Source organism: Phyllopteryx taeniolatus, chromosome 9 (assembly GCF_024500385.1).
Source record: "Phyllopteryx taeniolatus isolate TA_2022b chromosome 9, UOR_Ptae_1.2, whole genome shotgun sequence".
Lineage (NCBI taxonomy): Eukaryota > Metazoa > Chordata > Actinopteri > Syngnathiformes > Syngnathidae > Phyllopteryx > Phyllopteryx taeniolatus.
Window position 1 is genome coordinate 27,805,150 of NC_084510.1, and position 22,146 is coordinate 27,827,295.

The 22,146-nt window shown below is 41.3% G+C and overlaps 3 protein-coding genes across 3 annotated transcripts; 2 read left to right on the forward strand and 1 right to left on the reverse strand.

The window, feature by feature from the left end:
* Positions 1-3,050: 3,050 nt before the first annotated feature.
* Positions 3,051-6,849, forward strand: LOC133483501 (adenosine receptor A1-like). Its single transcript, XM_061784844.1, has 2 exons — positions 3,051-3,458; positions 5,112-6,849. The coding sequence occupies exons 1-2, from the start codon at positions 3,103-3,105 to the stop codon at positions 5,782-5,784; spliced, it is 1,029 nt and encodes a 342-aa protein (XP_061640828.1). The 5' UTR covers positions 3,051-3,102; the 3' UTR covers positions 5,785-6,849.
* A 2,758-nt stretch (positions 6,850-9,607) lies between these two features.
* rplp2 (ribosomal protein, large P2) lies at positions 9,608-11,303 on the forward strand. The gene is made up of 5 exons (XM_061784137.1): positions 9,608-9,760; positions 10,645-10,768; positions 10,861-10,909; positions 10,984-11,079; positions 11,180-11,303. Exons 2-5 carry the CDS (start codon positions 10,646-10,648, stop codon positions 11,251-11,253), a joined length of 342 nt encoding a protein of 113 aa, XP_061640121.1. The 5' UTR covers positions 9,608-9,760; position 10,645; the 3' UTR covers positions 11,254-11,303.
* A 4,059-nt stretch (positions 11,304-15,362) lies between these two features.
* LOC133483997 (uncharacterized) lies at positions 15,363-22,146 on the reverse strand. The gene is made up of 6 exons (XM_061785998.1): positions 21,987-22,146; positions 19,966-20,576; positions 19,280-19,390; positions 18,961-19,022; positions 17,975-18,235; positions 15,363-17,454 (listed from the first exon to the last, which is right to left on the reverse strand). The coding sequence occupies exons 2-6, from the start codon at positions 20,564-20,566 to the stop codon at positions 17,434-17,436; spliced, it is 1,056 nt and encodes a 351-aa protein (XP_061641982.1). The 5' UTR covers positions 20,567-20,576; positions 21,987-22,146; the 3' UTR covers positions 15,363-17,433.

Here is a 22,146-nt window from a genome sequence, read left to right on the forward strand (position 1 = left end):
GGGGGAGGGTCTTTCCCCCACACTCTGGGCTCTGTTTCCGCAAGGAGAAGCAAAAAAAAAAAAAAAAAAAAAGCACAATGTCTCTTAAAACAAATCCATCCACAAATAGTGGCCAACACAGTGTTTTTATTGACTTTTTATCCAGCATTAGTTATACCATCGCTGTGCTAAGTGTGCACACAGGATGCTGTAACATAAATGTACAGCTCGAGCGCTCCCTGGTGGCCGTTTTGCATCCATAAAAAATGCAATTGACTGACGGCAACAAAAAAAATGTTTCTTTTGTCACAGCTACATAAGGAAGCATTTCAAATAATGTTTAGTAGAAAGTTAGTCCTATGAGCATATCAAGCATGTGTGGGAACATACACGCTGTTCTTTAAGCCAACCCATCCAGCATTTACGTTATCCTCATTAACATTAACCCCATATTTGTTGCATTAATTTCCCCCCCCTAAAATTGGTCAACTAAATTGTATGTATTCATTTTTGTATTCAAATATTTCTGATTAACTACAAATAATACATTTGTAAAAGAAAGATATATATAATATAGATGTTTTAAATTATAAACAATTTAAATGTGAGCACTTTGTTCTTACTTGATTAATTATAAATAGTAATACACCTGTATTTGTATTTATTTTTAAATTATAAGTACAGTTTAAAGGTGAGAATTTTATTAGTTTAGAATTAAACGACAATATTTAGCATATTTTACATACGAAACGCTTGAAAAAAATATTTTTAAAAATAATGAGTGAATTAATCATAACTCTAAATAATACAACTTAAAAATAAGCAAAAACTCTAAAAATGTCACCTGATCTCCAAATGATGTGACCAATCTGTCAGTTTTAAAAATCCTACGTGGTCATTAAGCATAAAAGTTTTCCCACCCACCCCTACTGTATACAGATACGGAACATAGGTATAGCTACTGGAACTTGTTGCAATTGTCCTACAGGAAATCATCTAAAACCTCATTTTAATGTTCCTAAGTGTCACACAAGTGTAAAATAAGCAAACAATTGTAAAATAAGAGAAAGTAAAAACGACTCACTCTTTGAAGCTGCGTGCAAGACGAAAGTAATGGAGAGGGAACAGGACGGTGTTTGCAGACTGACACCTCGTGGCTCAACGGCACGATAGTCTCCATCTACGAAGAAAGTCAAATGGTTTGACAAACATCAGCGCAGTGGTGCGTTTACTGTATTACAGCTGAAGTGGAGCGCACATTAACGTGCAGCTAATTGAGGCGCGGTCGCACAAGCGCATCCCTCCGAGGCACTAAACACATTCAGGACGATGACGGAACACCACAACCAATTCGACAATGGATCCATTAAAAAGTGTAATTGGAGATAGAAGAAATGCAGTGGTGCCTTGAGCCATCCATCGTTTTAAACAAAGAAGAGTTACACAAATATAGTAAGTCACTCAGTAAATTGCAGTAATAAGCGTTTTTCGTAGGGGATAAAGAGTATGCCTGTGAGCATTGTTATATTGTCTGTCTATGTGTTGCTGCACCGTTGGTGTTCAAATATCCACCGCTTGAAGGGTTATAACGACAGCAACATCAATGCTAGTTTCGTTTGCTTGTCTATGGCATTTTGCATTGTGTGTTGCATTGGTGAAATACACGACGTGTCATTATCGTTATGTTTAAACTTCAATTTGAATGCCAATAAACAGCTTGACGTAAACACTGCCTGTTATTTGAAGAATTGTTCACTATCTGCTGCCTGTTGTGAAGTTCGCTGCTGCCAGTTATCACTCGTAACTCAAATTTTTGCTCGCAAAACAAGACAAAAAAAAATAAATAAAAATTCGTCTGAGCCACAGCTCGGTTAAGACTACCGTATTTCATTGATTTTCGACAGTTGGATCACAGTTAAGAATGTTAAAGGTTACTTAAAACACAAAACCTAAGTAGAAAGATATGAGGATTTCATTTAAATAGTATGACAGATTAAGATATATTTTAATCAGAATTAGTTATTATACAGTGAACCCTCACTATTTGCAACCAAGCCCTGATAAAAAAAAAAAAAGGCAAATAATGGACACCTGCCCTAAAAGTTTATAATTACCTATAAATATAAATATGCCACAAGCTATGATACCAAAGACCGAACTTATCTTATAACATTACCTTTAAAAATATAACTTGAATTGATTAAAACAAAAATGTTTTAAAAAAACAACAAAAAAACACCAGGAACACTTCTTCACTACTTTCCTATAAGCGTTTTTTTTTTTTTTTTACTTCATGTTTTTGACTCAGTGAAACTTGGTAAACTTCTTAGGATGATGCAGAAAGTTCCAGATCGCGGTGGTGGGAGTTAACACGTTCGTCTCAAGTTAAGTACAGTGGATATAAAAACTCTACACACCCCTGTTCAAATGCCACGTTTTTGTGATACAAAAAAAAAAAAAAAAAAAGATAAATCATTTCAAAACTTTTTCTCCATTATTGTGACCTAATACCTCTACAACTAAATTGTAAAATATAAATAAATAAATAAATATTTGAATCGATTATTAAAATAATCAGCGGTTGCAGCCCTACTTGCAAAAGTCTCTTTAGTGTGGCAACTGATCAGCTGTTAACTCCCGCCACTCCCAATAGCAATCCGACCTCTTTGCATCCTCTTGAAAAGTTTACCACTAGTTGATCAATGCATCAGTAAATCATGACAAATTTCTTGACGTTGCCTCACTTGCTTATCGTGACGTGTACACGGGCGGCAATCAGCGCTAATGCATCCGTCTCCAATTAAAGTTTTATTCAGAAAGCCTTGCCAAAAAGCATCCTTCCCGTAATTACACTGAGACCACATCCTTTGAAAACGCACACACACACACACACACACACAAACACATAATACTAACTACTACTGCAGAAAACAGCGTCCCTGCCCTCAATCACTGGACTGCATTCACAGACTTGAGAGAGAGAGAGAGAGTGAGAGCCTTGTGATCCTCTGCAGAGTCTGTGCAGCCTTCATTTGGCATCTCCAACATCTCAGGAAGGACACGATGGACGGTAAAAAAGCGGAAGCCAGAAGTTTGAACCATTTGCATCCATAGGGGCGAACTATGTCTTCGTCTCCGCGGGTGAAGGTACGTGAGCACGCGGACACGGTGTACGTCTCTGTGGAGGCGGCCATCGCCCTGGCGTCGGTGGTGGGTAACGTGCTGGTGGTGCTGGTGGTGTGCGTGAACCGGGCCCTGCGGAACACCACCTTCTGCTTCATCGTGTCCCTGGCGGTGGCCGACATCGCGGTGGGCGTCCTGGTGATCCCGCTGGCCGTCACCATCAGCCTGGGGATCAGTACGCAGTTCTACACGTGTCTGTTCCTGTCCTGCCTGCTCGTGATCATAACGCAGGGTTCCATCTTGTCGCTCCTCTCCATCGCCATCGACCGCTACCTGAGGGTCAAGATACCCACCAGGTAAAAAAAAAAAAAAAAAGCAGACGCATGTTTTGCTGCTCTCACTGTGATTTGAATTTCCAATTAAGTCCCCTGGTCTCCTGCTGATGCGTCATTGGACTGACTAGACAGTTCTGAACTCTAACCCTATCTAGAAACCCTAACCCTGGCTTTAAACCCTAAGCCTCATGTGAAACCCTGACTCAGTCTCAAAACCATAATTTCAAATCAAATGATGAAACCTTAATTCGAAACACTAAACCTGTCTTGACACCCTAACAATAAACCGGAATCCAAGTTTGAAACCCCAAACCTAGTTTGAAACCCTAACCTGAAACCTCTTATGTTGACACCCAGGCTTGAAACTCTCCTTTGAAACCATGTGCACTATTCTCACTGACGATGCATACGCAGCGGGACGCAAATGCCGGCGCATCCTGATTTTTGTACATGTTTAACGCTTTCTGCGTGTTTGCCAATTTGGCAAACCGGTCTGCGCAAAGGTGGGCGTTCATGTGCAGCAAGGATGTGTTCTTGGACATGCGCCTGGCGGCGTGACAATTTGGTGGCAGAAAGTTGGTCTACACTTAAGCCTGTTCAGACCACGTCTAAGTCCTGCGCACTGGGGGGGCACACGAACGATCGGGGGTCAGTGGGGGGGTGGGCGGTCTCCAAGTGGAGAGGTCTGCTTGCAGTTCCATATAAACATACTTTACGGGCTTCGTCCTCCCGGACTCGAGCAAATTAGTAGAAGATTTCGCTGTCTGCACTCTGCCATGTTTAAGACCATCAGTAGGCTGCTAGTGTGCCGCATTTAAAGGGAAGGAGAGGAGCCGCTTTGATTGGACACGATTGATGTTAGCTGTGGTCACTCCCAAAGCGGCGCAAACCTCCCTCTTTTAGATCTGACAGCCTGTGCTGGTCCGTTAAATAACCAACACGTCTAATCCACCTCTGGCACACAGGTGTGCCACCGTGGATTTTAAACAGAAATAGGGTCCCATGTCCTGAGACCCAATCCCTGGTTTGTAACCCTAGCCTTGGCTTCAAACACTAATTAGAAACCCTAATCTTGACTTTAAACTCTTATTTGAAACCCTAATAATGGCTTTATACATTAATTTGAAACACAAATCTTTGAAACTATAACTCCGGCCTGAAAACATAATTCAAAAACCTAATCCTGTCTTGAAAGCCTCATTCGAAACCTACTGTATCTTAAAACCCTAACCTTGGCTTCTGACTCTAATTTGAAACACTAACCCTTGTTTGAAACCCTAACCTTGATTTGAAGCTGTAATCCTAAAACGAAACAGTGTCCTGAAACCCGAATTTAAAACCCAAGCCCTGTTTTGTCACCCCATTTGAAACCCTAACCCAAATCTTTAATCAACCCAATCTTTCATCTGCTTCAGCGGAACATTTGACTTCACAATAGCAAACATCAGCTCATTCTGCCAAGACGTTCAATCGAGAGGAGGGTGACTCCTGTTGTTTACGCCTTCCATCGCACCATATATCCTTGGACCGATCAATGCTTTCAGCAAAATTAAAATGTCTGCCCAAATAACTGACATAGGAAGGAGTCTTTTATAAGGCGGCAGCAGCTGTCTTGTTACATTCCCGCATATCTCACTTGATGGTTTTATTTGTTCCGGACTTTGCTTCCAAAAGGTACAGCACCATCGTGACGGAGAGGCGTGCGTACGTGGCCGTGTGCCTGTGCTGGGTGCTCTCCTTCCTGACGGGCCTGGTGCCTATGGTGGGCTGGAACAACCGGCACGTCCTGGGCAACCTGAGCGGCTCCGACTACATGATGTGCGAGTTCACAGCAGTCATGCGGATGGACTACATGGTCTACTTCAACTTCTTCGGCTGGGTGGTGGCGCCCCTGGCCGTCATGATCGCGCTGTACGTCGAGATCTTCCGCGTCATCCGCCGGCAGCTCAACCGCCGGGCCGAGGCCACGTCGGATGGCGAGCGCTACTACCGGAAGGAGCTGAAGCTAGCCAAGTCCCTGGCATTGGTGGTGTTGCTCTTTGCCGTGTGCTGGCTGCCGCTTCACATCGTCAACTGCGTCGAGTTCTTCCACCCGGGCCGCTCTACGCCCAAGATGGCCGTGTACGCGGGCATCTTCATGTCGCACGTCAACTCGGCACTCAATCCGCTGGTGTACGCCTTCCGAATAAAGCGCTTCCGGGTCACGCTGCTGGAGGTGGCGCGGGGCTGCGTGGCGTGCCGGGGCGGCGCCAGGGCTAGCCCGTTTCCGGGCACCATTCCAGCCCTCACCGAGAAAGTGGACACTGACTTGCCGCAAGGTCTGCAGCCTGTAGATGGCGTCAAGTGAGGCGCTAGTAGCTTTGAATGCGGGCCCGTTTATGGACACAAAGCAGTGGTTCTCTAACTGGGGTCCCCGAACTTCCAAAGGGTCCACGAGCCGTAGTATGGGGTCTGCAAAATATAGTGGTACTTTGATTTATGAGTGATTTTTTTTAGATAAGATTTTGCTTGTGTTTCATGGTTTATGGGTGTTTTTTTGGGGGGGCCTCTTGGAAAAGTAATTTCGGTCCTCTGTATGTTCCACATATATTGGGGACTGACAATAAAATGCTACCATAACAGAGATGATAGCGGAGAACGCAACTCAATTTGCAACAACCAGTAGTTTGGCACATCATGAAATATTCTTCCAAAAATAAAGGCGTCAAGCTGTTTACTGACACTCCCCGTTAACGTTTAATGTCAAACTAAACAAACAAACAAAAAACAGAATTACACATTTTGGAATGCCGGGTCCCAAAAAGTTTGAAAACTTTAATGTTGAAGCATTGAAGGACTTCAACATGGGGTTAATTTTAAGCCATATGCCAGGGGCCACATATGCCTCACAAGCCATAGTTTCCCATTTACATATTTGCAAAGTACATATAGACAAGCACGCATTCACACTCAAATTCACACCGATGGACAATTTTGAGCCTTCATAAATGTTTTTGGAAGTTTTTGTACAAACGATACAGAAGCGCAGGGAGAACGCGCAAACTCCACACAGGAAGGCCAGAGCTGAGTTTCGAACCCTAAACCCGAGAGCTGCGAGACAGACGAGCTCACTGCTCGTCCACCATTTCCATCATCTGTATGGTTACTTTTAAATGATTGATTTTTCACTTGATTCACATTGAATTGCAATACACGGAACGCGTGCACAGTGGTATGAGAGTCAAGACACAGCTCATATGGCGAGTGCAGGTGTGCCTAATGAGCTGTCCAGTGAGTGTATGTATACGTGTGCAGAGACAAGACTTTACCAGAATAAAAGAAAACATTTGTTCGGCCATCACTGTGTTCTCTTATTTCATGTATGCTTGAGTGACAAAATTCTGAATGTTAACATAACAAGCACTCAAAAGTGGATGTTTTTGGGAACCCTAAATGCCTGTTTCAAACCTTAATTTGAAATCAGAATTCTCATTTGTAAACCTAACCTGATCTTGAAACCCTAATTTAAAACCCTAAGACTAACTACTAGAAACCATCACAATATCTTAAAACCATAATTCTAATTTACTACCTTAGCTTCAAACAAAAATTTTAAACCCTGACCATCGTTTTAAAAGACTATACGTTCAGGGATCATTTCTATAGTTCTTAAATTGAGACCGTAACCTGATCTTCACACACTAATTTGAAACCCTGATCCAGGTTTGAAACCCGAACCTTGACTTATCTTGAAAGCGCGCCTCAAAACGCAAGTGTAATCACTGGCGACATCACATTGGCATGCAGTCTGTTAGCGGCAACCAACTTTCTATCACAGGATGCAGCTACTGACTGACGTACTTCCTCCTTGAGCGGCTGCGGCCGGCATCTAAAAAGGTTCGGATGAATTTGAGTCAAGCTACGACGGCGTCACGTGACGTCCCACCAGTGATTCACAGCACTGCTTTGCCTTGACGTGGGCTCAGAATCAGAGACGAGCGCTTTCAACGAGGACCATTAAAACTTGTTTGGCGAGCTGATGTGTTGGCCGCAACATTAGGTACGCCCCTGATGAGCCCCCACACAGGGGCTAACACTGATGCTGAATTGAAATGCTAAATTGAAACCCTAACTCTTGTTTTAAACCTGAATTTGAAGTCCTAACTTTGCTTAAAACCCTAATTTGAACACCATTAACCCTAGTTTGAAGTCCTAATTTGAAATCCTAACTCTTGTTTCAAACCCTATCACTAGCTTGAAACACAAACCCGTTTGAAACCCTATCCTAGGCTTCAAACCCGATTTTGAAACCTAACCCCAAGTTTAAAACCCTTGCCCTTATTTCAAAGCCTAATTTGAAACCATAACCCACATTTTTTGGACAGCGCTCCTGCCAACCCTTTTCAATCCATTGAATATTGCCTCGGTGAACCCTCACAATGACACTGCTGCTTATACAGTGTCACCATCTGCCACCTTCATCCTTGATGAGAGATTTCAAAAGTGCTGAGTGTGTTCTAATCCTCAGCCCTCGTTTTACTGTGGCCGGGGTGCCTTCCATTTATCGCCTCTGCAACGGTCTCCATACACCACTCAATGTAGATTTGACCCAACCTGTGCTTTATCTCTTCTTCTTTACATCTTCAATCAGGTAGGATCGTCCTTTTTATGAAATTCCAAGATCCCCCCCCTAACAAGCTTTCATTGTTGTTATCAAACAAGAAAGTCCATCATTAAAAGGTCTGCGCAATGACTGACACGCACGGAGCCGGGGCAGGCCAGGAAGTAGAAGCACCCGAGTCGGACGTGGACGAAGCAGAAGCAGCCTTGTTGCACTTCAGCAAATACAACGAAGCCCGGCGGGCTCGTCCGTGGGAGCAGTGGAGCTCCAGAGACAAGGCCAACTACTACATTGATCGCTTCTTCTTCGGCTTCCTGGTCGTCTTCCTGCTCGTGCTGCTGGCCGAGTGCACGTACAAAATGTGGTACGTGACCAACGTGAGGAAGATTGTGGAGTTTGCGTCTGACGCCGTGGTCTTCCTCTTTGACTGGCTCCTCGCTCAGGAGGGACAGGAGGAGCTGGCTGAACTCTGAATTACATCTAGTTTATTTGTCCGACAGTGTTAAATAACCTGCAAATTAATTTTGCACCACACAAATGTGATGTAAATTTTATGTCTGCTTGTCATTTAAGGGAATAAATATGTACCGTACTCCACAAACTGGGTCAATGTGTGCTTTCATGAATTAGTCGCTAAATAATCAGCGGTGGGAAATAAAGTACATGTACTTTGTTACCCTACTTAAGGTATTTTTCATTTATCTGTTTTTTACTTGAGTATGTGTCTTTTCTTTATCTGTACTTTCTACTCCTTACTTTGTAAAAAAAAAAAAAAACATGCTGGTTAAATTTTTTCAACCTCTGCATTTGATGACATACGAAAAGATGCAAATAGAAGGAGGTAAAGTTAACGGCGGTTTAGAACTTAATTGAGGAACATGAACCAGTGAGCATCAGCGAAGACAGCAACAAATTCGGAGAAACAAATGGCCTTATTTAATATAATTGTTTGATGTTGTTGTATACGTCGAGCCGATGCTAGCTAGCTTTTCATGTCATGTGATCCCCATACCCCTTCTCTCTGTATGAGTGCAATGTAAAATATTTTTGAGTGCGCACATACGTTTCCCTCGTTGTGCCAAATCATTTAAAAGTATTGTATATAACTGACAGTTTAAAAAAAAATAAGAATAATGAGCATTATTCATTCCAGGGTCTTAACTTGTGTAGTTTAGAAGTTAAAACAGAAGAAGTCTGTATTTACCAGTCTTTTTTAATAAAAGAAATATGGAAATAAAAATGACATACTTCTCTGTAATGCACCAAATTTGTGACACGTCTCGTACTGGATCTGATTACTTTTGATTCTGCAGATGTATGAAACTATCAAATATCCCCCTGTATAACTGAATGACATCAATAACAAACTCAAGGAATAATAAAGGCCTGTGGTTGTAAAACAAACAACGGTTTTACGAGTCAAAATACACTTTTCAAATGATACAGTTAAAAACAAACTTACGGCAAGCGTGTCCAGGACGCATGCGCATAACCGATCTTGCTAACACGGAAGTGATGTAGGATTGAGGGTGGACGTAATGACTGACATCTAAATAGACCAATTATATCGCAGCATCCCAAGCCAAAGCTTACTGACACGCCCCTCCCTCCCTCTCTCTCTCTCTGTCTGTCTGTCTCTCTCTCTCTCTATCTCTCTCTCTCTCTCTCGCTCTCTGTAGGATTTCCGAGCGTGACCGACGTTTCGTGTCTGTTCAGACTTAAAGTAAGTAATAATAAAAAAAAAACAACAAACCGTTATTTGTCTTGTTTACGCTGGGTAGGTTCATATTAATAGGGTAGGGGAATCATACAGACCATACCTGCTTCTCATGATTAATAAATAAGGTTTCAGCCGAGGCACAATGCTGCTTAAATGGAGGACGGTGGAAGACAGTCGGCCGCCATGCTGCCCTTCTTACAGCTTACATATGGACGAAATGCATAATTTATGGAATATACTCCCAACAGTGACTAAGGTCCACTTACGCAGACCATAAAAATGCGGTTGAAGGCGCCTGCTAATGTTAGCTAGGCTAGGCTATTTTGCAATTCAAAATGTCCGTTGACATCATCATTTGTGTTTGAATGCGAATAGCGCGCGCATTCAGTCTAATTCGTCTTTATTGTAAAATATGGACTTTAGCAAATTGCGCGGTAATTACTATACTGCCCCCTGGTAGGCCGTAAAAAGCACTGCTTATCTCATTGAATAAAGGCCAAAACAAACTTATTTTTTTGCCTTGTATTTTATACCTTCGCAACATTCGTTTTCTTATGTGTTAAAAATACATTTTTATCCACGTAATCCATGTGATAATCGGTACAATACTCCAAAATCAAATAATGCAGCCCTATTCTACTCGTCCCCTACCGTGGCACCCTAGAGCGGGATGTATGGGCGGCATCGTAGGAAGTTAATAAAGGTGTATTTGCTGGTGCAATTAGGTGTTTTTCAGTGAATTTGCAAGTAGGTGAGTTAGCGAATCTGCAAGGGATTACTGTTCTGAAAACTGGTTCAAATTTAAATATGAATTGTTAAGATAGCTGGTTGTGACTTCTGATTGGCATACAAATTATAATGTGTGTGTGTGTGCGTGCGTGTTGTAGAATGCGTTACGTGGCCGCTTACCTGTTGGCTGTGCTCGGTGGAAACACCAGCCCCTCGGCCAAGGACATCAAGGTCATTTTGGGCAGCGTGGGGATCGAGGCTGAGGATGAACGCTTAAACAAGGTAAGCAATGTATCTTGCCGTATACAGTACCTACAAAATGTGACCTTATCTAAATTTTTAAATTCACATACCTCAGCTGCATTTCTGTGCAGGTCATTAGTGAGCTGCAAGGGAAAAACATCAATGAAGTCATGAATTCAGGTAAATGTTTTGTATTGAGGGGATTTTAAGATGCTGCACCAGGAAATGCTATAAATTTCCGCTTTTCCTCGCAGGCCTCTCGAAGTTAGCCTCCGTACCAGCGGGTGGCGCTGTGGCGGCTCCTGCTGCGTCGGGCAAGGCTGCTAGCGCTGGGGCTGCGCCTGCTGCTGGTAAGTACTTATTATTTGACTTATCTATACTTTAAATTATTTTGGGAAGCACACAGATATAAATAGTTCTGACAAACACTTGTTGTTTGCTGTTTTTCAGCGGAAGAGAAAAAGGAGGAGAAGGAGGAATCAGAAGAGTCGGATGAAGACATGGGCTTTGGACTCTTCGATTAATCTGCCTTAGTTTCTAAAAAGCAATAAAAAAGTAAAAGGTTTACACAGAATACATTTTTTTGCCCTTTCTTTTTAATCCCCCCCTGCAAAAAAAGTCACTGTAATGTCACAATTACATCTAACTAAAAAACATGACATAGGGGTTATGCGCCACCAACGTCTGCATTTGGCAAAACGTGTCGAAGCACTTTCTTCCGGAGCCAGGTGACTGTCAGAGCCATATAGCAGGAGACCAGAAAAGGACAAAGCAACTGTAGAAGTATTAAATGTCTGCACTGTCTTTTGTTTTGCACAGGAAGTCTTCAACAGCTATCAAAGACGACAATCTGATATCTGATGTTTAGGCTTTGTTCGTTTTGACAGATGTCATATTTGTATAAATAATATGAATGTTTAATTTTTGTCCAAAGACACAAGCCATAAAGAAAACAAAATATGAAGTTTGGGTGCAAACCATCATGTCGTCAACCCATAATGGTATCTAAGTTATTGCAGCATACACAGCAAGTCCGCCAGCCTGTTTTCAGGGTTTGGTCACGTGATCTGTGGATTAAACTCGGTCAACACCACAATTTAGGCTAAAGATAGGTATACACATCGTGACTTTTTACATTTTAATTGATTACCACCACCCACATGACAAAGAGATAATCGAAATCTTGCCGTCCATGGCTTGGCCAAACTGTTGAACACAAGAGAATTTGCTGCGGTAAACATTGAACAGATTTAACAGTTACGATTGTCGGCCACATCTGTTTTCTGAGCTGATCGGGGAGGGAAAAATCATTCTTAAAACTGGTTTCACACGCAATGCGTAATTTTTTTAATGACCAAGAGCAGACGTTGCCATAAATGTCTTGTAGTACCAAAACTGACGTGTGAGGCAGTATATTGCCACTAGTACTAGAGTCGCACCCCATGCCACAAAATAATCCTACACTGGCTGAGTTGATGAGGGGGGGGGGGGCTAAAATTAAAACTGTGGCCAAATTTAATCCTTCTAACCTTTGACTTTAAATGATTTGTGTTTGGTGGAAAACAAAGTCCCAAAAAATGTCCCAAATAATGGACAAGGGATGCCTGAGGGCTGGACTACAATTCATTCATGAATATCCCCTAAATTCATCTTAAATTTTCAACAGTGCTATCTATCGATATGTGTCATTTCTACTAGATGTCAGTCAAGCCTAGAGCATGGCGTTCAATACCTGGATGATGTGATGTTGGGGGAAAAAAAGATGAAAGACTTCAAGACCTCACGCCGGTGGGATTTGTTTGTACAATACACTTTCGTATGTTCGAAAGGAAGCACCTTTTTAAATCTCTTTCTGAACATATGATGCACTCCGCAAAGGTCAAGGAAAGGTGGTATTAAGGTTAAAATACTAATGTCACGTGTTCAAAATCGAAGGCGCTGATTGGCCGAAGAGATCTGTGTATCACAGATCGATTGCTTTTCCTTCAGTGCCCGGATGTCTCAGCTATTTTGAAATTGAATTTGTCAAACTGAAGCTGAAATTATAAAAGATAAATGTGAAAACAAATAGTTTGCATTTTTATTGCGGATAAAATAATCTTACATTTACGTTCAAGTTTATTGGACTTCAGTTCCAAACTTGTGAATTCAATTTCAAATTATACTATTCAGATTCAGTTTTTGAATGCAGAGTTTCAAATTAAACAAATCTAATTCAAATTATGTTTTCCAAATTCAGTTTCTTAATACAATTATTCAAGTTTAGCAATTCAAAGTCAAATATAAATAATTCAAAATCAGTTCCTGCTGGCACATATTTCAGCCAATACAGAAAACAATGAAATGTTGTCAAAATGACCTCACTGTGCGTGTTCAGTTTACACATGCTTTATATTACAATATAAGGAAATGTTTGACAATATGATAATATCTGATGTTTAGGCTTTGCTCGTTTTTATAGATATCAGATTTGTATAAATGATATACATGTTTAAAGACAAAAGCCATACAGAAAACAAAATTGGAAGTTTGGGTGCGAACACATCATGTCAGCAACGCATAGTTATGAAAGTTGTTGCAGCATACACAAGGAAGTCCGCTAGCCTGTTTTGAGGGTTTGGTCACGTGATCATCGGCATGTAGTCGTGGATTAAACTCTACACCATCGTTACACACCACAATTTAGTATAAAGCGAGTATACACATTCTGATTTTTTTTTTTACAATTTAACAGATTTTTTTTTTACATGACACATGACAAAGAAATAATCAAAATCACGCAGTCCATAGCTTGGCCAAACTGTTGAACACATGAGAATTTGCTGTGGTAAATATTGAACAGGTTTAACAGTTACGATTGTTGGCCGCAACTGTTTTCTGAGATGATCTGGGAGGGGGAAAATAAATAAATAAATCACTCTTAAAAACTGATTTTACACACAATGACTTTATTAAAGTGGCACTAAGCAGGCCCCCCAAAAAATGTCATGTAAATTCGACACACCACAGAAGAGTAATGTTAACAAGCCTGCCAAATTTGCATGAATAGAATTAATCGCTAAGTATATAAAGTCAGGTTTCAAAACTTGAATAATAAAGGGAAACCTCGCAGGTGTCAGACACTGTGGGCGTGTCGAATGGATGCGCCAAAAGGAAGCAGATAGCTTTTATGATGTAAAATCATGTTAGGAGGCGCCACTTTAAAATTGAATGGTTATTGTGGACTATAATCATAAAAATAAGCACACAAGTCAACTTCCCCTCGCCGAACACGCCACCTGACGGCTGCTAGTTAGACAGTCGACACTGGCCCATTCACTAGTTACGAGTTACCCACCAACCCATGTTGTCTCTGGTCAAAGTTTACAAAACTATCCGTCGTAAAACGCGCACTTCAGAGTCGGCTGGTGGTAGTGTTGATGTCCAGCTCGCCATCCGCGTGTGTCTTTTGAAACTTCTGTAAATTGAGGCCTCCGGCGAAGTTAGCTGAGCACGGCTAACTCACCATTCAGACAAACGACATGACGTCACTTTGTACTGATAGACGGGGCTGTGTTTTAGCCCCGCCCACAAATGTGCAAACGGTGTAAAAGATGCGACAATCCAGCACTATATTGTTAGAAGTCTTTGCATATGTTTTCAGCACTTATCTTCAAACATATTTATTGTATTTAGAAACAAAACACGGATACCTGCTTAGAGCCTCTTTAACTGGTTTTAACTGAGCTCCAAAATGTCTGCTGTAGTACCAAGACTGACCTGTGAGAGGCAGTACAGTGCCACTAGTGAGTGGCACCCATGTCACAGAATAATCTTTCAATATGACAGTATAAATCTAGCCCATACTTACTTTTGACTTTATGGTGGGGCTGAAATTGTTCCCGATATTTTGGTATTTGTGTACCCTATTTCCTCTGTACTCCGTTTAATTCAATTTCAAATTATACTATTTTTAAATGCAATGTTTCAAAAATAAACGAATCTAACTCAAATTATGTGAACTCAAATTCAGTTTCAGACATTCAAATTCAAATATAATTGGTTCAAATTCAGTTCCTGCTGGCACATATTTCAGCCAATACAGAAAACTGTCAAAATGGCATCATTGTGTGTGTCCAGTTTACAAATACACACGCTTTAGATTTCAATATAAGGAAATGTTTCAGTAGCTGATGTAAAATTTTATGTCTTCCATGTCATGTTCTAATTAATATAACTAAGATCATGTATGTTATGTAACCCTTTTTCTTTTTTTCAAAGGAAGTTACCCCACATCGCTTCTGTCCAACTACACACTTCTGCTATTTTTTTCCCTCCACTTTTTGCACTTCCCGTTTCACTTAGCTCTTACAAGAAACCCACTGCTGGAATGGAAAGGTTTAACCAATGACGATGTCCATTGAGTGTGATCCCACGGAAGAGACTATAATTATCCTTAATAGTCTTTTTTTATACGCTGTGATCAAAACCCTTCGCTCATTCCCTATTCCCGAATACAAGTACCACCTTAAAAAATTACTTATAGCTCCCAAAGTACCCCCATCATAACCAATGTTAAAATACAGTAGTGTTGTAGACCTCGGTGTTCATGAAAATCAAGCGAGATTATATTCCTAAGAAGTACACCATTTGTCAAAAGTCTGGAGACATTTCTTTATTCAATGGCACGAGAGAGTGTTTCAAAACTTTTGACTGGTAGTCTACGGTACATTTAATATTATGACAATGCGCAGTTTGAACATTAACACTGCACAGAAATATAGGGAGACAAAAAACTGTACCTAAATGATTGAATTAAAATGCATTGCAAATCAAAAATTTACAAATCGTACCTTGATAAAAGTTTAAAAACAAACAGTTCTTAAAGATTAAATGCTAATGTATTGTACAGAAAAGTTAAATACAACCGAACTGCAGTTAGGCAGTGATTCTTGCGTGTACCACTCGTGGTACTAGTACCGCACTTGGTGAATCACCGACGTAGGGGATAACCTGTACTCACTACATATTCGAACGGCACTACGAAATGGTGAACTGACTACTGACTACTATATACAGCACATCTATCCTTTTCCGTCCAGTGTTTTCTTAAAATCTGTCAGTCAGTTTCCAAACACGTCATGAGTAAAGATATGTTTCCATGAAAGAAGTAGCATCCCGTGCTATGGGACGACATTAAGGCGTTTCCCGTGCTGGCCTGCCTGCGGGGAAAACCTGTTCCTCAGGTGGAATCCATCAGCGCACGCTTCCACTTGGCTGCTGACAGACTGCCACATTCCATCTCTTAATTACACGCTAGCGTTGGGAAAAGACGGGGTGCGGTGAGGCTGCGTGTTGCATAATTCAACGCCAAATGTTCCAAAAGGTCTCAACACGTTGGCATTCCCGTGGCGCATTTTGCATGCTTCCACGTCGCACCATGTTTTTTTTTTTTTTTTTTTTAGACGTCAAGATGTACGCATTAAGTTGACAAAAGGTGTGGCACCTGTTTGGCTTTCCACCATTGGCTTACTGTGCTAGGCTAACACAACAAACGCTAATCTACATCCAAAAACAAAAGGACAGCTTTTGTTGATTCTGCATTTTTATTTGCAAGATGAATGCCTGCATTCACATTAAAATCAACATGTCACATCTTATTTGAACTTCTAATAAATAAGACATTTTTCTAGTTGTGAAATTGGCGGTGCTGTAAACAGTATTGCACGGGTTGTTTCTGAACAAAATCAATAAAACATCACATTTATTACACGAAGACTGTATTTACACTGCAGGTCCAAGGGTTCAATTATGATTTACTGCCTATATGCGATTATTTTTTAAAAACTTGTAGTTCAGGTGTAGGTGTCAAACTCTAGGCCTGGGGGACAGATTTGGCCCACCACATCAGTTTTGTGGCCCACTAAAGTGAATCAAGTATCTACTATTTCATTTTGCTTGCTAAATAGATGTATATTTCCATTTTAAATGAAAATTACCATTTTTCTACCCTTCTTACAGATATTACAAGCATTTTTTTCACCAACCAACATATTTGGTCAAACTGAATTCAATGTTAAAAAAAATATAGCAATAAAATGCAAAGGTAATTGTGTGTCCATAATACTATGTGATTATACAGTTTTATGATTTTCAGTCGTAACGCCCCCTTGATGGAAAACAAAACATGATGTTTGACCGCTGCTCTGCTTCCAACCAGCACATGCCCAAATTGCACCTAAGTACCTACATAAGCGTCAACATGGAAGTAAACAATAATACAAATATAAAATTACATACTGTAGCATAATGTTGGTCTGGACTGACTCTTTCCCCAATTGATTTAAATGAGGGTCCCCATTTACTCCACTGGCCGATGTCTGCAATTATTTAGCTTATTTAGATGGAGACACCTCTGATGTAGTGTATTTAGACCAGATTCATTTTTTTTTCATTTACAGTAAACTACCATCCTAATTGTGACACACACAAAAAAAAAATCTGAATTGTGTCACTAGAACCTTGCAGCGTGAATCCACCTCGATAGTAGATCCAGCAACTACCGTACGGTGAAGTTCACAGAGGAATGTCCTCACAGCGTCCGTGTCAGCAAATTATGCTCTTCCGGCATAATTAAACACAACCACGTCAAACGGGAAACTTGCATCACATCCTCAGCTTAACTTCACTCCCGGAAATGTTTCCACGATTTGCCTCCTCCGTCATCAGGGATGATCTGAACATGCCTGGAAGAGACCGCAGAATGAATTATTAATTATTATTATAGAATTATTATTATAGAATTATTATTAATAATAATAATAATAATAAAATAAAAAATAAAATCACAAAATATGCAATCATCTAGAACAGTGATAGTCAACAACCGTGCCATGAGAGATCACAGGAAATTATCCTCGTTTACCTAATTGGTCTTATAATGGCCCATAAATGCCACAAGATGGTGACAAAGCCCTACTTTTCTATAAAAACAAGAGGCCTGACTAAATAAAGTTCCTCCCCTCACTTCAACATAGTTTATTGGCCAAGATATAGCACCAAAGTTATACTTTTATATTGGAGAGGGCTTCGTCCAGCGAATAATGGAGAATAGGTTAAATAAATTTATGAATAGTGAATAACAAGTATGCGGGAGAACGCTGTATTTGCTTTTTGTGATATTTTTGTTTGGTGGTGGTCCGCGGGATGTAAAATATAGTATGTGCCTTGGAAACGGATGTGAAAAAAATGATCCTAATGTCTTACTTGTTTGTACTCAAATCGGTCTTGCAGATAGCGGTTGCCCAGGCCGGTGATGTGACCGACGTTTTGGCGGGAGAGGCCGGCGACGCGAGCCGTGAAGTCCAGCGTGAAGGCCAACTTGACCAGCTCGGGCGCCGTGGACAGGACGGCGGGCTGGGTGAGTGTGGGCGACGCCTCCTTTTCCAGGTAGGCGTCGGCCAGCCTCTGGAAGGACGAGTACGACATCCCCTTGAAGAAGTTGCTCAGGGTGGAATTGTCTCTAATCTACCAGGAAGAAAAAAGAAGCTAAAAAGTCAATCAAGAAAATCCTTCTGAGCTCTGATAAAACTGCTTTTATGTTAGCATCCATGCTAATCTCTTCCATTGTATACAAGCTTAAAAGTCAAAGAAAGTTAAAACAGTCTCGTATAAAGGGCAGTGACGCGCGATGCTTGACTGAATAACAGCACACGCATGCCTGTTGAAGTTTGTACTTTGACTATAATGACCACTTATCACCTCATTTGTGATACAGCTGCTTAATCACAACAATATTTGACCCATTTCACATTTAACAACCTTTCTAGATACCCAATTAACCAAACATACCCCTCTAATGTAACATAACTATCAACCTAAGCTACGCATCGAATCACCCATTGAACTGACCTAACCTCCTGCCCAGATAATTTACCTGCAGTACTACACTTATAACCACCCATATAACACACCTACTCATCTAAACTAGCTACCTAACCTACCCATTTAGCCTCCCTATCTAATCTACCTATCCATCTAATATACCTTCCTACCTACCCAATTACCCAAAGTACCATACTTATCTAACTTACCCATCTACTGTACCTACCTACCTACCTACCTACCTACGCACCTAAGCTATGCAGGCAACCTACTCCTCTAACCACCCATCAATTTAATCATGTGTCCATGAGTAATATGTGAAATAAACAGTAGATTTGTTACAATTTGTGTAATGGCCGCTGACTGACCTTGCCGTCGATAGCGTCTCCCTGCTCCTTTGTCAAAGCAATGATCCGGTTGATGACCTCCTCTGGAGGGAAGGAAAATGAACAGAAGTTGAGTTGGTATGCCCGCAGCTGCTACATTCCATCCTTTTACTGACCTACCTATCTGCCTACCTACCTACCTATGTTAACAAACTAGACCCAGAACAGGTCACCCCTCTGGGTTTGGCTGTCAGCTACTATAAATCTAAAATCAAATATAAAACCACTATACTACCAATGGCTCCAAAATCGCAAGCAACATTACGAAAACAATGCGACGATAGATACACTGTGTCCTTACCATCCGACATAGTCACCGCCTCCTCCTTTTCCTTGACCTCGTGGAGAATCTTCTCCAGTTCCTCGGACACCTTCTCATAGTAGGAGATGGTCGGTTCCACGCTCACCACGGCTGCAAATTAACAACAGGACGTTAGCAAAGGCATTGCATGCTTTTCTAACCAAACATGAATTCTCAACCAGTGTGCCAACAGGAAATAATCCCATGCGTTGGTCTGAAAATTAATATTTATTTACTCCAAATCATATATCTCTGTTCCTCTATCTATGCCATTGACCAATAGTGACAGGCAGAACAATTGAACGCTTGTCCACTAGATGGCAGAAGGTACAATTAACCAGCTTTGTGTCAAAAGTTCAGACAGAATGAGTACATTTGTGAGTAAATTGAGACGATATTGTCATTATTTCAGTATGTATACTTTTTGTGACGTCTTTGTTTGGTGGTATCTTTTGAAATGTTTTCAATGTGAAATTCACTCATCACAAAAGGGTTTGGGCTTTCAGTGGAAATTATAAGATGAACCAAGAATGCACTTTTACCTTTCCAGGTGAATTTAATTTGCTCTTCTCTAAACTTTTTAGCGCACATGTCAAACTGTTCAAGATATCCCCAACTTTTTGCAAGTAGTGCATGCACCTTGGCTCAGTTAGGGTTGGTAATCACTTTTCTAATCAAAACCATACCTTCTACTACGGTGATGTCCGCCGGGTTCAACTCCTCTCGCTTGTTGAACTTAATGAGGGACAGGCGCCTCTTGGAAAACCTTCTTCTCAAAACATTTCTCTTTAAGGACTTCTTCTTTGTCGAGGAGGCCGGCGTCGAGGCGGGCAGGCACACGGAAACGTGGTCCGAGTCATCGTCGGACGCTTCCGGAACATCGTACGGACACTCCTGCTCCTCGTCTTTCTCCTCACTGCTCCTCCGCGGGAACAGATCCAGGAAGTTCTTCCACAAGGAGGGCTTTTTGTGCTTCTTGGACTTCTTGCTGACCTTGTCGTCCGGCAGTATCTCCGGGGGAAGGTCGACGGTAGCGAGCGACGAGAACCCACCGTCTTCGTTCACGCCGTCGGCCAAGTGAATGGAAGGGTCGCTGGAATGTCTCCGGTGCCTTTTGGGGATGGTCACCCACTTGAGTTTACGCTCGGGAGACTTGATTCCCAGCGACTCGTCGTTGAGGCTGAGGCTGCGTTTGACGTAAACTTCCAGAAGACGCCGCGTGTCGTTGGGCGCCACTGAAATCACAGGACTGTTGTTGGGCCATCGCTGGGCTGTCTGGGCTTCCATTGTGCGACAACTGCAATGGCAAGAGAACAATAATCTTAATAAGAATGAATCAGTTTTATTTACCACTTTTCATAGCACTCAAAGACACTTTACAAACTAGATTTGCACGTAGATTTGATGTTGAAACAGAAGACGATTGTTGTAACTAAGCTGCAATAACTGTTGTTTTTCACAGAGGATAAAGAATATATGCCTGTGAGTAACATTGTAGTTGCTTATTTTATGTTTGTTGCGTATTCATTTTAAATCCTGACTGGATTCATTACACTTCAATATTGTACTAACTGTATGATAATGTGTATTGGAGCAATACAGTAAATTAATGTATGTCAATAAAAAATAACTTACTACAACTCATTTGTTTAAGGAAAGACTAGAATTTAGCCATATTTCCGATAAAAGCTCTTAGCCATCCATCCATTTTCTGAGCCGCTTCTCCTCACTAGGGTCGCGGGCGTGCTGGAGCCTATCCCAGCTGTCATCGGGCAGGAGGCGGGGTACACCCTGAACTGGTTGCCAGCCAATCGCAGGGCACATAGAAACAAACAACAATTCGCACTCACAGTCATGCCTACGGGCAATTTAGAGTCTCCAATTAATGCATGTTTATTGGGATGTGGGAGGAAACCGGAGTGCCCGGAGAAAACCCACGCAGGCACGGGGAGAACATGCAAACTCCACACAGGCGGGGCCGGGGATTGAACCCGGGTCCTCAGAACTGTAAGGCTGACGCTCTAACCAGTCGCCCACCGTACCGCCTAAATGACTTACCTTTACAGGAAAACAACAGGATGTTGTATTAGAGACTGTATTAGAGATGTTAATGTTATTATTATTTGCTGCCAGTAGACTTTCTTGACTGATTTATTTTTTTGACATTATTATTATTATTTTTTTTAATATTATGTCATTTCTGCCTTGTTTTTGCTTCAGTCCCCCCCCCCTCCTTGCTTTACTCAACTTATTTTGCTGCTATTACTTATTTACTGCTAGTGCACTCTCTTGACTGGATTAATTTTATGACATCTATATTTTTAAATCTATATTAATTATATTAGTTGTTTTTGTTTTCGCTTCAGTTGATGAATTTGTTTTGCCGAAAGTGCCCTTCGTTGACTGGACTCAAAAGCATTCCACCACACATTGTACTTACTGTATAACTGTACATTTGCTGAATTAAGTTGAATTTGATATCAAGTGCAAATCATTTGTTCCAATGCAGTTATTTGAGTTAGGACAGACCGAAATGTAACCACAGTTCTCTAAAAGTGCATCAAGAGTACAAAAAAGTGACAGAGAGTAAAAGGACAGCTCTTGCATTATTAGAGACCTTGATGCACAATAAAAAAACATGTTGATTTATGACTAATAAAAGACAGAACTAATCAGCATGAAGTGCTGATCAAATGAGAGGACTCACGTAGTTTTGTCCGATGATGTGACGGTCAGCTGTGTGAAAATGACTCTGTAAGTTTCTCTGCGTGTGCTTTCCAAAGAGGAACTTCAGCCTTCTGCTGTTTTGTTGGCCACCTCTGTGCTCCACTTCCTCACCTGAGCTCGCTTAACGTCACCACCTACGT

What these genes read in the sequence shown, in the direction of transcription:
- rplp2 (XM_061784137.1), top strand. Translation starts at nt 10,646, where the DNA reads ATGCGTTACGTGGCCGCTTACCTGTTGGCTGTGCTCGGTGGAAACACC. An exon ending in CAATGAAGTCATGAATTCAG is followed by an intron (nt 10,910 to 10,983) that starts GTAAATGTTTTG and finishes TTTTCCTCGCAG; the next exon opens with GCCTCTCGAAGTTAGCCTCC. An exon ending in TGGGGCTGCGCCTGCTGCTG is followed by an intron (nt 11,080 to 11,179) that starts GTAAGTACTTAT and finishes GCTGTTTTTCAG; the next exon opens with CGGAAGAGAAAAAGGAGGAG.
- LOC133483997 (XM_061785998.1), bottom strand. Translation starts at nt 20,566, where the DNA reads ATGGAAGCCCAGACAGCCCAGCGATGGCCCAACAACAGTCCTGTGATT. An exon ending in GGACATCACCGTAGTAGAAG is followed by an intron (nt 19,391 to 19,965) that starts GTATGGTTTTGA and finishes GTTAATTTGCAG; the next exon opens with CCGTGGTGAGCGTGGAACCG. An exon ending in ACCGATTTGAGTACAAACAA is followed by an intron (nt 17,455 to 17,974) that starts GTAAGACATTAG and finishes GGTCTCTTCCAG; the next exon opens with GCATGTTCAGATCATCCCTG.
- LOC133483501 (XM_061784844.1), top strand. Translation starts at nt 3,103, where the DNA reads ATGTCTTCGTCTCCGCGGGTGAAGGTACGTGAGCACGCGGACACGGTG. An exon ending in AGGGTCAAGATACCCACCAG is followed by an intron (nt 3,459 to 5,111) that starts GTAAAAAAAAAA and finishes TGCTTCCAAAAG; the next exon opens with GTACAGCACCATCGTGACGG.